Here is a 14,992-nt window from a genome sequence, read left to right on the forward strand (position 1 = left end):
CAGCAGCGGCGGAGGCTGCAGCGGCGACCGTGGCAGAGGCGGTGGCGGAGGCCTCCGTGGCGGAGACGGAAGCTGAGGTGGAGGCCGAGGCCTCAGTAGAGGAGGCAGTGGCGGAGGCCACCCTGGGGGAGGCGGTGGCAGCCCTGGCGGAGGAGGAGGCGGAGGCTGCACTGGCGGCAGCGGCCGTGGCGGTGGCGGAGGCCAGCGAGGCCGAAGCCGCCGCCGCCGCAGCAGAGGCTGCGGCGCCCACCGTGGGGGAGGCCGATGCGGATTCCGCTGCGGAGGTGGAGGCGGCGGTAGCGGCGGCGGCGGGGGCTACCTCCTTGGATGCAGATGCGGAAACGGGCAGGGGCTCCGAGAGGAACCCGGACTTTCCAATGGCCTCGCTGTACGTGGGCGACCTGCACCCTGAGGTGACGGAGGCAATGCTGTATGAGAAGTTCAGCCCGGCCGGGCCCATCCTCTCCATCCGCATTTGCAGGGACAAGATCACCCGCCGCTCGTTGGGCTATGCGTATGTCAACTACCAGCAACCGGTGGACGCCAAGCGGGCCCTGGAGACCCTGAACTTTGATGTCATCAAGGGCAGGCCGGTGCGCATCATGTGGTCCCAGCGGGACCCCTCGCTCCGCAAGAGCGGAGTGGGCAACGTCTTCATCAAGAACCTGGGCAAGACCATCGACAACAAGGCTCTATACAACATCTTCTCGGCGTTCGGCAACATCCTGTCCTGCAAAGTAGCCTGCGACGAAAAGGGGCCCAAGGGCTATGGGTTCGTGCACTTCCAGAAGCAGGAGTCCGCCGAGCGGGCCATAGATGCGATGAATGGCATGTTCCTGAACTACCGCAAAATTTTCGTTGGGAGATTCAAGTCGCATAAAGAACGAGAGGCCGAAAGGGGAGCCTGGGCCAGGCAGTCCACCAGTGCTGACGTCAAGGATTTCGAGGAAGACACTGATGAGGAGGCCACCTTCCGATGAAAACATCCCAGGAGCGAGCCAGCCAGCAGAGCCAAACCTTGGCTCCCACTCGGTTTACAACCCCCCCACCCATCCCATTCCCCGCAACCCACCAGCAATGTATTGTATTGGGAGTGCAGGTCTCTCTCTCACCACTTCCTTCCTCCTTCCTTCCCTCCACCTCTGCCTTCCTGTTTGTCCCTCTCTGTCTCTCTCTGTCTCTGTCTTTGTCTCTCTCTGTCTCTCTCTCTCTGGACTTCCCCCTTCCCTCTCCTCCCCTCCCCCCACACCCACCTTGGGTGTTGTGAATAATCTTGCTAATCTGTGCCACTTGATAGTTAAAGGCTGCCTCTTCTTGTGGTTTGGTTTAAAAAGCACTTTCTCTCTGTTTTTTATTGCACAGGTGATGCAATGTCATAGTAGAAACATCAGAAAGGAGAAGGAAATCAGATGAGGGAAAACCTAGAGAGTAGTTGCTCCCCATGACCCTACTACCCGGAGACAACCACTTTTACCATTTTGGTGTGCTGTTTTTCAGGCTCTCTTCTCTCCTTTTCTCTCTCTCACCCTTCTTCACCTCCACCCCACCTTCCCTTTTAACACAGTGTTATAGAATGGTTCTTGTATGTGGTGTTTCTTAACCTGCTTTTTCAAAAACTAAAACCAAACAAACGTCAACCCATTGAACTTCTTTCCATGTTATTCAACAGGCTTGAGAAAGGTCATCTTCAGTGCCTGCAGAGTGTATCTATAGACCCTAACATTTCTGTAATCATTGCCGCATTGTTGGACATTTGGGTGGTGCCTAGTTCTTTCCCTGTGTTTAAACCCAGCACTGTGTATACTCTGATAAGTGAATTCTTCCTTGTCAAGCCAAATCTTTGCTAGCGTACAGGATGTTCTTACTTGTGAACTTGCAGGATCCACCTGTGGACATTTTAAAGACTGTTCCTTTGTGTTGCCCAATGGCCCCTTCATAAGCATTGTACCAGTTTGCATTCATACCACCCACCTCAACTAGTAAAAACAGTATGCCCATTTCCCCTGCATAGTCTCCTGGTCACTGTAATTGGTGTGTGTGTGCGTGCGTGTGTGCGTGCGTGTGTGTGTGCGCATGCGTGTGCCTGTGTCTTGGCCCACTTGATGGTTGTTATGCTGAATTTAAATGCTGTTTATCACCTCCTTTCCCTGAGCCCACTTTCTGCTCTTTTCCCCATTCTCAGAAAAAAAATCCAGCTTCATTGTAGGGAAAAAAATCACACAGCATACAAGTCAACAGAAGAAAATTAATTTCACAAGTAATCAGTCCTAATAACCTCCCTGAATCATTTTCTTCTGCATCTATCTAATAGTTACTATGAAGTACATGAAACATATTAGGCTGTATCTTTCTAGTATTTTTCTGATTCATTTGTCATGTATGTATATAGTAATGTACATATTGTTTTTATACTTGCTTTTTGACACCTAAATATGTGTGTGTATGTTTATACACACAATACTCTTTAACTTCATTTCATTAAAGATAATTTTAAAATATTATTTCTGGTTGTTAATATTTCATTGAATTAATAATAAGTAGATACATATATAATAGTTTACTGCCCTTTCTCCTTTTGTCAGAAAAATTATTTAGCTTCATTGAAGGAAAAAAATTATGAAGCATACAAGTTATCCATGTCTATCTCTGTGTTCGTGTTTATACATGTTTTAACTGTTTCCTCATTGTTGCACTTCTAGGTTGTTGCTCATTTTTCCTTATACAAAGCTATCAAGTGAATTATAGTACACAAATCTTGCTCACTTTCCAGATCATTTCCTAAACAAATATTGCAGAGAAAAAAATTTAAGTATCAAACTATTCAGGCAGTTTGGTGGGAAAGTGCATTAATAAATGATCATCTGTAAAGATAGTATTTTATATTTGTAAGATGCACCAAATATTGTAAGGGACCTAGATTACCTATATTATTTTATGCAGTTGGCATTGCAGTCTTTTTTGTATTTTCTCAATATTTTATCAGGGAAACAGGAGCTTTTTGTTTTTATTTTAAGTGTATTTTATACAGTCTGTACACAAGTATAATAGAAAGTATTTTTGTTTATATAGCAAAAGTCACTCCTAATACCACTGCTTGACAAAATACATTTTAAATACATAAATATCTGTATGTTGTTGTTGTTCAGTCACTAAGTTGTGTCCAACTGTTTGTGACCCCATGGACTGTAGCACCACTGTCTCCTCTGTTCTCCATCATCTCCTGGAGTTTGCTCAAATTCATGTCAATTGAGTTGATGATGCTATCTAACCATCTCATCCTCTGCTGCCCCCTTCTCCTTTTTCCTTCAGTCTTTCCCAGCATCAGGGTCTTTCCCAATGAGTCATCTCTTCAAATCAGGTGGCCAGAGTATTGGAACTTCAGCTTCAGCATCAGTCCTTCCAATGAATATTCAGGTTTGATTTCCTTTAGAATGACTTGTTTAATCTCCTTGTAGTCCAAGGGATTCTTAAGAGTCTTCTCCAGCACCACAAATAGATATCTACATAACTTTATATTTTAAATAAAATATGCATTTTTTCATTGAAAGTTATTTTCACTGTAATAATTCTCTTGGACCATATTTCTAAATAAAGTGTTCTCCTTTTGTTCTGTTGTTACATAATATGCCATCATAGAGATGAGCTATAATTTCTACAACCAAGCTTTCTTGCTGCTACTGCTGCTGCTAAGTCACTTCAGTCGTGTCCAACTCTGTGTGACCCCATAGACGGCAGCCCACCAGGCTTCCCTGTCCCTGGGATTCTCCAGGCAAGAACACTGGAGTGGGTTGCCATTCCCTTCTCCAATGCATGAAAGTGAAAAGTAAAGTGAAGTCGCTCAGTCGTGTCTGACTCCTAGCGACCCCATGGACTGCAGCCTACCAGGCTCCTCTGTCCATGGGATTTTCCAGGCAAGAGTACTGGAGTGGGGTGCCATTGCCTTCTCTGAAGCTTCCTTGGGCTGTGTTTAAAATAATTCGGAAATTTTACTTGTAAGATCAGTTCTATGATGAGCACCTTTGTACCTGAATGTCTTGAAATATTTTATTATTTTCTATTCCTTACTATTTGAATTGTGGTTTGAATAATATGGACATGTAAAATTTTTTTTTTGGTCTTTTGCCCACATTTCGCTCTTAAAGTCTGTATCAACTGGTAGTGTAGGAGAGTGCCCAGCTTCTTAAATTGGCCAAAGTATTTTTTTAAAGTTTTGTGAAATGAAAATTATTTGTACATTTTTATTACTTCATTTAAAAGTGCATTTAAAAATGAGATAAAGCACATCAAAATATACATAAGAACCACTTCAGACATTTATTTCCTATATATTTACAATTTTTCATCATACATCTATAAGCAGTTTTAACAATTATGGACATATTTTATCCCATAATTTGCCTTTCAATATATTATGAAGATACTTAAGACATCTAAGCCTCTTCAGTTTTATTCTAAACCTCACCATTTTACAAGACTGGATTTTTTTTTGGAAATATAACTGACTTGCAATATTAGTTGCAGGTGTACACCATAGTGCATAATACATAGTAACTTGATATTTTTATCAATATAAATTATGCATTGTAAAAATTATAAATAGTGACTATACATGCTAGGTTGTACATTACATCTTTGTAACTTTTTTATTTTGCACCTAGTAGTTTGCATGTCTCAATTGCCTTCACCTGTTGTGCCTATCCCCCACCTCTGTCTCCTTTGGTAACCACTAGTTTGTCATCTATATCTATGAAGTTGTTTCTGTATTGTTATATTTATTCATTTGTGTTATATTTTAGATTCTACATATAAATGAAAGCATATAGTATTTATCTTTCTCTGACTTATTTCACTAAGCATAAAACCCTCTAGGCCCATTATATTGTTGAAAAATGGCAAAATTTCATTTTTATGGTCAAATAATACTCCATTATATATGTGTGTGTGTGTGTGTGTGTATCACATCTTTAGCCAGCCATCTGTCGATGGACACATAGGTTGCTACCACATCTTGCCTATTATAAATGTATTGTAGGTAATGTTGGTGCACACATACCTTTTGAATTGCTTTCTTTGGATAAACGATCATGAGTAAAATTGCTGGATTATATGGTGAAAGTGAAATGGAAGTCTCTCAGTCGTGTCCAACTCTTTGCAACCCCATGGACTGTAGCCTACCAGGCTCCTCAGTCCATAGAATTTTCCAGGCAAGAGTACTGGAGTGGGGTGGCATTTCCTTCTCCAGGGGATCTTCCCAACCCAGGGATCGAACCCGGGTCTCCTGCACTGCAGGCAGATGCTTTACCATCTGAACCTTTTTGAAGAACCATTATAGTTGCACCAATTTAGATTCCCACCAACAGTGAATGAAGGTTCTTTTATCCATATCCTTGCCAACATTTGTTATTTCTTGTCTTTCTGATGGTAGACATTCTGATAGCTGTGAGGTGATATCTCATTATGTTTTTGCATTTCCCAGATGATGTTTGAGACTTGTTTTGTGGCCTAGCTTGTGATCTATCATGGAGAAAGTTCCATATACAGAACTGGAATATTTTTAAGAGTGTCCTCATTTTGAATATTGAAGTAATTCCTATGTTTTCCCCATTAAATCCAACACTATGCTGAATAATTTTGCAATTGAATTGCTTTTCCTCCCCATTAAAAGGCATTTACTAGTCCTTTGTTTAGTCCAGGCTGTGAGCTAGCACTTAAAAATTCAGAAATGTTGATTTTAAAGGAAGAAACAGAATCATATTTAATGAATAATTTAGAATTTAGACATTGTTTTTACAAGCTTTATAAAAGCTAGGGGAAAAGTCCATGCCTGGGGGAAGAAATAAGCTTATTTATGCTATTTAATTCTATCAAAGACTCTCCTTCTAAGTCAAGATAGCTTTGAAAATTTGGCAAACACTGCAGGACAAAGAAACCATTGCTTTTAGGATTTATGCTTGTAGGGCATGGATTGCTGTTATTTATTCACAGAAATGATATTTTAAAATTGATTATATTTGTGTATCCTATTTTTGTATATTTGTATATTTGTATCCTATTATATAAAGGGGTTCAGAAATACCACCCCCCTCCCCAGTGCACTGGTGTAGATATCTATTTGTAGTTCATGTTGAGCACAAGGAGGAATCTAGCTTCTGCTTTGATCTAATCAGTGTAAAATCTGTCTCATTGCCACTGAGAAAATAAGCTGAAAGTAATGAGGTGCCAGAGGATAGAGGAGAGAAGAAAGGAGAGGGGAGAGAGTCAGCCAGCTAAATAACTACAAGGAAAAACCATTGCCAGGGTGGTAGCATAGTAATATGTGGGAAAAGCCACTTGACAACTATCACTGTAGGAATCCAACTGTGAATATAATGAGGATTCTTTTAAGATATATAATAAGAATGATTTCAGTTTAAATGGAAAAAAATGTTATATTATTATAAAAAATATTATCTCTGTACAGAGTATATAAAATAGTACAGAGTATACATTACTAGAGAAATGCAAATCAAAACTACAACGGAGGTATCATCTCATACTGGTCAGAATGGCCATCATCAAAAAGACTACAAACAAAAATGATGGAGAAGGTATGGAGAAAAGGGAACCATCTTACACTGTTGGTGGGAGTGCAAACTGATACAGTCACTACGGAGAACAGTATGGAAATTCCTTAAAAAACTGGGAATAGAAGTGCCATAAGATCCAGCAATACCACTGCTGGGCATGCTCCCCAAGGAAACCAGAATTGAAAGAGACACATGTACCCCAGTGTTCATTGCAGCACTATTTACAATAGCTAAGACATGGAAGCAACCTAGGTGTGCATTGTCAAAGATGAATAAATAAGGAAGTTGTGGTATACATACACAATGGAATATTACTCAGCTATAAAAATGAATGCATCTGAGTCAGTGCTAATGAGGTGGATGAACCTTGAGCCTATTATAGAGTGAAGTAAATCAGAAAAAGAAAGACAAATACTGTATATTAATGCATATATATGTAATTTAGAAAGACGGTATTGATGATCCTAAATGCAGGGCTGCAAAGGAGACACAGATGTAAATAACAGACTTTTGGGCTCAGTGGGAGAAGGCAAGGGTGGGATGATTTGAGAAAATGGCATTGAAACATGTACATTACCGCATGCAAAATAGATGACCAGTGCAAGTTCGATGGATAGGGAAGCCTGGGGTGCTGCAGTCCATGGGGTCACAAGGAGTCAGACACGACTGAGAAACTGAACTGAACTGAACTGTAAGTTCGATGCATGAAGCAGGGTACCCAAATCCAGTGCTCTGGGACAACCCAGAGGGATAGGGTGAGGGGGGATGTTGGAGGGGGTTTCATGATGAGAGGAACATGTATACCTGTGGCCGATTGATGTTAATGTATGGAAAAAACATCACAATATTGTAAAGTAATTATCCTCTAAAATAAATTAATTTTAAAAAATTAATAAATGATGTACAGAAATATAAAATTACTGAATGTATAAAATATTATGGTACAAACAATTAAAATAATAAACTAAGTATACCTATTTCTTAGGTATTTCTTAGGCTGATTCATTTGATGTATGGCAAAACCATCACAAGATTGTAAAGTAATTGTCCTCCAATTAAAATAGATAAATTAATTTTAAAAATATAAACTAAGATTTTTTCAGCACCTACATGTAAAATAATTACATGTCTTATGCTTCTAAATTCTTGCAGAGGTAGGTATTATTTTCTATCAATCCTCACGTCTAATTAAGCACAAAAATTCTGTTGGTTTTATCTCCATAATATCTCAGAATGTCCCTCCTCTCCATCCCCACTTCTTTGTTTCTAGTTCAGGCCTCTATAATCTCTCACTCAGAATATTATGGTATGTTCTAACTGAACTCTGTTCATAGTCTTGATCACTCCTAATTTATCCTGTACACTGCAGCTAAAAAAAAAAAAACATCTAAAACTTTGTATCTTTTCATGAAATACCTATGCTTAAACTTTTTCAGTGAAATTCTTTTATCTTCAGAATAGAGAATACAGGGGCTTTCCAGGTGGCTCAGTGGTAAAGAACACAACTGCCAATTCAGAAAACATGGGTTCAGTCCCTGGGTGGGGAAAGTCCCCTGGAGAAGGAAATGGCAACCCACTCCAGTATTCTTGCCTGGGAAATCCCATTGACAGAGGAGCCTGGAGGGCCACAGTCCATGAAATCACAAAAGAGTCAGATATCACTTAGTGACTAAACAACAACATGGAGGTGGCAATTTGTGGCCTGGAATCCAGGACTTTTCCTTATTGAACACTTGATTACCTTTCCAGCCTCATTCCCAATCCCATAGTCCATTCCAGATCCACAGTTCCGTATGCCATTGTTGCCAAGTCACCTACAGTTCTTGCAAAGCCCTAAGCTCTTTCTCCTCCAAACTGCCTATTTGCAGCTACATTTTGCCTAGATAATTCCTACTTATCATTCTGAACATTTCTCCTCCTCTAGGAAGTCTTCCATACTGATTCCCAGTTTGGACTTGTTATTTACTAGAGAGCTTTATAATTCTATTCTGTTCAATTACTTAAAACACATAAGTATTGCAATAGTCTTGTACTACTAGTCATTGAAGTCATGAACATAATTGAATGATCAGGAATGAGGAGGGCACTGAGGACCCAAAGATGTATTAAAAGTACTCACAATTTTCCAGATGAAAACAATCTCTGCTTACATTACCTTTTTATAAAAGCTTTTAAAAATACAATTTTAATACCATAAGTTCATCTATTTAAAGTATACAATTAAATGTTTTTTAGTATTTTCACAGAGTTGCACAATTATCCCCACAATCAATTTTATAACATTTTCATCACCCAATAAATGAAACATATCCATTAGCAGTTACTCTTCATTTCTCCCCAATCCAATCAGTCCTTCTCTACCACTATTATATTTTTGATCTCTACAGGTTTGCCAGTGATGAACATCTATATGATGGAACTCATATAGTATGTAGTCTTTTGTTACTGGCTTTTAAAACTTTTCATATTTTCAAGATCCACCTATGCTGTAGCATGCACCACTAATTCATTACTTTTTGTAGGTTTTCATATAAATTTTTTCTTTTATTGAGGTATAGTTGTACCACATTATGTAAGTTTCAGGTGTACAACATAGTTCACAATTTTTAAAGGTTATATTCCATTTATAGTTATTTTAAGATATTGGTTATATTATCTGTCTTGTATTTATACAGCATATACTTTTAGCTTATTTATTTTGCACATACTAGTTTTCACCTCTTAATCCTCTACCCCTATCTTGGCCTTCTCCTTCTCTCTCCCACTGGTAACCACTAGTTTTTTCTCTATATCTGTGAGTCTATTTCTATTTTGCTATATTCACATTTGTTTTAGTTTTATATTCCACATATAAGTGATAGCATACAATATTTGTTTTTCTCTATCTGACTTATTTCACTTAGCGTAATACACTCCAAATCTACCCATGTTGTTACAAATAGCATAAATTTATTCTTTTTATGGCTGAGTACTATTCTGTTGTGTGTGTGTGTGTGTGTGTATATATATATATATATAACATATATACCACATCTTTCTTTGTCCATTCAACTGTTGATGGACAGTTATGTTGCTATTGTTTAGCAGAGTGTTCTCCAGGTCGGTGTCTGTTAGATCTAGTTGGTTTATAACATTCTAGTTTTCTATTTTAATATTGATCTCTCTCTGGTAGTTCTATACATTATTGAAAATGACTCATTGAAGTCTCCCACCATTATTTTAAATTATGTATTTCTCTATTTCTTTTACTTTTTGCTTCATTTATTTTAGGGCTCTATTTTTACATCTATGTTTATAATTTTTATTTTTCCCTGAGGGATTGAAACTTAATCATTTTATCAAACATTATCATTATTTGCCCTGTGCCTCCCTGGTGGCTCAGACAGTAAAGAATTTGCCTGCAATTCAGGAGACCCAGATTCGATACCCAGGTTGGGAAGATTCCCTGGAGAGAGAATGGCTACCCACTCCAGTGTTCTTGCCTGGAGAGTTCCATGGACAGAGGAGACTGGCGGGCTAGAGTCTACAGAGTCGCAAAAAGGTCAAACACAACTGAGTGACTAACACAACTAACATCATTATCTTAGCATTCCTGTTTATCTATAGCAACTTTTAAACAAGTCTACTTCGTACAATATTGGTATAGCCACTTTACCCCTCTTAAACTTTCTTTAAACCCTTTTATATCTTTGATTCTAAAGTGTCACTCAGGTAGACAACATATACTTGCATCTTGATTTTTAGTTCAGTCTGAGAGTTTCTGCCTTTGATTGGATTATTCAATCCATTCAGGTTTAATATTATTATTGATAGAGTTGGATTCATATCTGCCATTTTATTTTTTGTTTTCAATGTATTTCATAACATGTTTTGGTTCTTTTATACATACTTTACTGCTGTCTTTGGTATTATGTGAATATTTTATAATGTAACATTTTAATACACTTAATGATTTTTTTGCTTTAGCTGTTAGGAACATTTGCATTGTTTACTCTGGGGCTTAAAATATACATCTTAATTTCTCAGAAACTTCTTCAGATTTATACTAACAATTCATATAAGACATGGTTTTAAATACTTTTTCTTTCTTGCTGCTATTATTCCTATATATATTACATTCATTTTATGTTAAAAATCCAAGATTACATCATTCTGATTATTATCAAGTGACCATTATATCTACTACTGTGGGCAAGAATACCTTAGAAGAAGGATGAAGGATGATGAAGAAGGATAATCTCAGTTCATTTCCAAGGCAAGCCATTCAATATCACAGTAATCCAAGTCTATGCTCCCACCACTAATGATGAAGAAGCTGAAGTTGAGTGGTTCTATGAAGACCTACAAGAACTTCTGGAGTTAACACCAAAAAAGGATGTCCTTTTCATCATAGGGGATTGGAATGCAAAAGCAGGAAGTCAAGAGATACCTGGAAGTAACAGGCAAGTTTAGCCTTGGAGTAAAAAATGAAGCAGGGCAAAGGTTAACAGAGTTTTGCCAAGAGAACACACTGATAGCAAATACCCTCTTCCAACAATACAAGAAACGACTCTACATATGGACATCACCAGATGGTCAATACCGAAATCAGATTGATTATATTTTTTCAGCTGAAGAGAGAGAAGCTCTACACAGTCAGCAAAAACAAGACCAGGAGCTGACTGTGGCTCAGATCATCAGCTCCTTATTGCAAAATTCAGACTCAAATTGAAGTAGGGAAAACCACTCGGCTGTTATGGTATGACCTAAATCAAATCCCTTATGATTATAGAGTGGAAGTGACAAATAGGTTCAAGAGACTAGATCTGATCGAGTGCCTGAAGAACTACAGACAGAGGTTCATTACATTGTACAGGAGATAGTGACCAAAGGCATCCCTAGAAAAACAAATGCAAGAAGACAAAGTGGTTGTCTGAGGAGGCCTTACAAATAGTTGAGAAAAGAAGAGAAGCAAAGGCAAAGGAGAAAGGAAAAGATATACCTGCTGAATGCAGAGTTCCAAAGAATAGCAAGGAGAGATAAGAAGACCTTTAGAAGTGAAAAATACAAGGAAATATATGAAAACAATAGAATGAGAAAGACTAGAAATCTCAAGAAAATTAGAATGCCAAGGGAACATTTCTTGCACAGATGGGCACAATAAAAGAAACAGCAGGACCTAATGGAAGCAGAAGAGATGAAGAAGAGGTGACAAGAATACACAAAAGAACTTTATAAAAAAACTGTTCATTACTCGAATAACCATGATGGTGTTGTCACTAACCTAGAGCTAGACATCTTGGAGTGGGAAGTCAAGTGGGCCTTAGAAAGCAGTACTACAAACAAATGTAATGGAGGTGATGGAATTCCATCTGGGGTATTTCAAATCCTGAAAAATGATGCTGTTAAAGTGCTGCACTCAACATGTCAGCAAATTTGGATAACTTAGCAGTAGCCAAAGGACTGGAAAAGGTCAGTTTTCACTCCAATCTCAAAGAAGGGCAATGCCAAGGAATGTTCAAACTACCATACAATTGCACTCATTTCCCAAGATAGGAAGGTAATGTTCAAAATCCTTCAAGCTAGGCTTCAACAGTACATAAACCAAGAACTTCCAGATGCACAAGCTAGATTTAGAAAAGGCAGAGGAACCAGAGATCAAATTGCCAACAACTGTTGGATCATAGAAAATCAAGAGAATTCCAGAAAAAATCTACTTCTGCTTCACTGACTATGCTAAAGCCTTTGACTCTATGAATTACAATAAACTGTGGAAAATTCTTAAAGAGATGGGAATACCATACCAACTTACCTATCTCCTGAGAAACTTGTATGCAAGCCAAGAAGCAACAATTAGAACAAGACATGGAACAGTGGGTTGGTTCAAAACTGGGAAAGAAGTACATCAAGGCTGTATATTGTCACCTTGCTCGTTTAATGTATATGCAGAGTACATCATGTGAAATGCTGTGCTGGATGAATCACAAACTGGAATCAAGATTGCTGGGAGAAATATCAACAACCTCAGATATACAGATGATATCATCCTAATGGCAGGTAGAGAAGAGGAGCTAAAGAGCCTCTGGATGAAAGTGAAAGATGAGAGTGAGAAAGCTGGCTTAAAGCTCAACATTCAAGAAACTAGGATCATGGCATCCAGTTCCTCGCTTCATGGAAAATAGATGGGGAAAAAATGGAAACAGTGACAGATTTTATTTTCTTGGGCTCCAAAATCACTGCAGATGGTGAGTGCAGCCATGCAATTAAAAAAAAAGCACTTGCTCTTTTGGAGGAAAACTGTGACAAACCTGGACAGCATATTAAGAGCAGAGACATCATTTTGCCCAAAAAGGTCCATCTAGTCAAAGTTTTGATTTTTCTAGTAGTCATGAGCAGATGTGAGAGCTAGGCCATAAAGAAGGCTGAATGTTGAAGAACTGATGCATTTGAACTGTGGTGCTGGAGAAGACTCTTAAAAGTCACTTGGACAACGAGGAGATCCAACCAGTTAATCATAAAGGAAATCAGTCCTGAATATTCATTGGCTGAGGTGCCAATACTTTGACCCCCTGATGTGAAGAGTCCACTAATTGGAAAAGACCCTGATGCTAGGAAAGACTGAGGGCAGGAGGAGAAGGGAGCAACAGGAATGATATGGTTGGATGGCATCACTGAGTCACTGGACGTGAGTTTGAGCAAACTCCAGGAGATAGTGAAGGACAAGGAAACCTGGCATGCTGCATTGTATGGGGTTGCAGAGTTGGACATGATTTAGTGATCAAATAAAAATTATTAGCTTATATAATTTTTTGTCTTTTGAAGAAGCTGAGAGAAGAAAGGGGATCAAGTACAAATTTACTGTTTTATTTTTATTGACTTTTTTTTTTCCATTTTGCATTCCCTTTGTTTCTGTCTGTGGATTTAAGTTGCCATCTACTGTCTTTTCCAGTACATGTATATGTTCAGCTATACAGCTATACTGCCTTCTTTGTGCTGCTTCTGTCAAATATTGTCCAGCAACAGTTGGACAGCAACAGTTAGAACTAATTGTCAAGCAACAGTTAGAACTGGGCATGGGACAACAGACTGGTTTCAAATTGGGAAAGGAGTATGTCAAGGCTGTATATTGTCACCCCACTTACTTAATTTATATGCAGAGTACATCATGCGAAATGCTGGGCTAGATGAAGCACAAGCTGAAATCAAGATTGCCAGGAGAAATATTAATAAACTCAGATATTCAGATGACACCAACCTCATGGCAGGAAGTGAAGAACTAAAGAGCTTCTTGATGAAAGTGAAAGAGGAGAGTGAAAGAGTTGGCCTAAAGCTCAACATTCAGAAAACTAAGATCATGGCATCTTGTCCCATCACTTCATGGGAAATAGATGGGGAAACAATGGAAACAGTGGCTGACTTTATTTTTCTGGGCTCCAAAATCAGTGCAGATGGTGACTGCAGCCATGAATTTAAAAGACGCTTGTTCCTTGGAAGAAAAGCTATGACCAAAATCTAATACAGTTATGTAAAGTTTAAAAATAAAATAAAATTAAAAAAAAAAAAAAAAAAAAAAAAAAAAGAAAAGCTATGACCAACCTAGACAGCATATTAAAAAGCAGGGGCATTACTTTGCTGACAAAGGTTTGTCTAGTCAAAGCTGTTTTTTCCAGTAGTCATGTATGGATGTGAGAGTTGGATTGTAAAGAAAGCTGAGTGCCCAAGAATTAATGCTTTTGAACTGCAGTGTTGGAGAAGATTCTTGAGAGTCCCTTGGACTGCAAGGCGATCCAACTGGTCAATCCTAAAGGAAATCAGTCCTTAATATTCACTGGAAGGACTGATGCTGAAGCTGAAGCTCCAATACTTTGGCCACTTGATGCCAAGAACTGACTCATTGGAAAAGATGGGAAAGATTGAAGGCGGGAGGAGGAGATGGCAGAGGATGAGATGGTTGGATGGTACCACTGACTCGATGGACAGGAGTTTAATTAAGCTCCTGGAGTTGGTGATGGACAGGGAAGCCTGGCATGCTGCAATCCATGGGGACATAAAAGAGTTGGAGACGACTGAGAGCTTGAACTGACTATCAAATATATTACATTTCTATACTGTAGAACCTACAATACAATTGTATGCACACTTTATTATAAAAATTTTCTTTTTAAATCAATTAAGAAAGGAGATAAATATGCATTTATACTAGATTTTATAATTAAATAATTGCCTTTAGTTTTGCTCTTGTTTTTTATGTGTATTTGAATTGCTGTCTGGTGTTACTTCGTTTCAGCCTGAAAAACTTTATTATTCCCTTTATGGATTGTCCGGTGGTAAGAAATTCTGTTTCTCTTGGAAGGACATTGTTTTGCCTACATTTTTCCAGTTTCATTGAGAAATAATTGACATGTCACTGTATGTTTAAGGCAAAAAGCTTGAAAATTTGATTTACA

At 38.6% G+C, this 14,992-nt stretch overlaps 1 protein-coding gene across 1 annotated transcript; it reads left to right on the plus strand.

Moving 5' to 3' along the window:
- Positions 1–377: 377 nt before the first annotated feature.
- Positions 378–1,086, plus strand: LOC129639252 (polyadenylate-binding protein 1-like 2). Its single transcript, XM_055564303.1, has one exon. The coding sequence runs from the start codon at positions 378–380 to the stop codon at positions 978–980; it is 603 nt and encodes a 200-aa protein (XP_055420278.1). The 3' UTR covers positions 981–1,086.
- Positions 1,087–14,992: the final 13,906 nt, after the last annotated feature.

Source organism: Bubalus kerabau, chromosome X (genome assembly GCF_029407905.1).
Source record: "Bubalus kerabau isolate K-KA32 ecotype Philippines breed swamp buffalo chromosome X, PCC_UOA_SB_1v2, whole genome shotgun sequence".
NCBI lineage: Eukaryota > Metazoa > Chordata > Mammalia > Artiodactyla > Bovidae > Bubalus > Bubalus kerabau.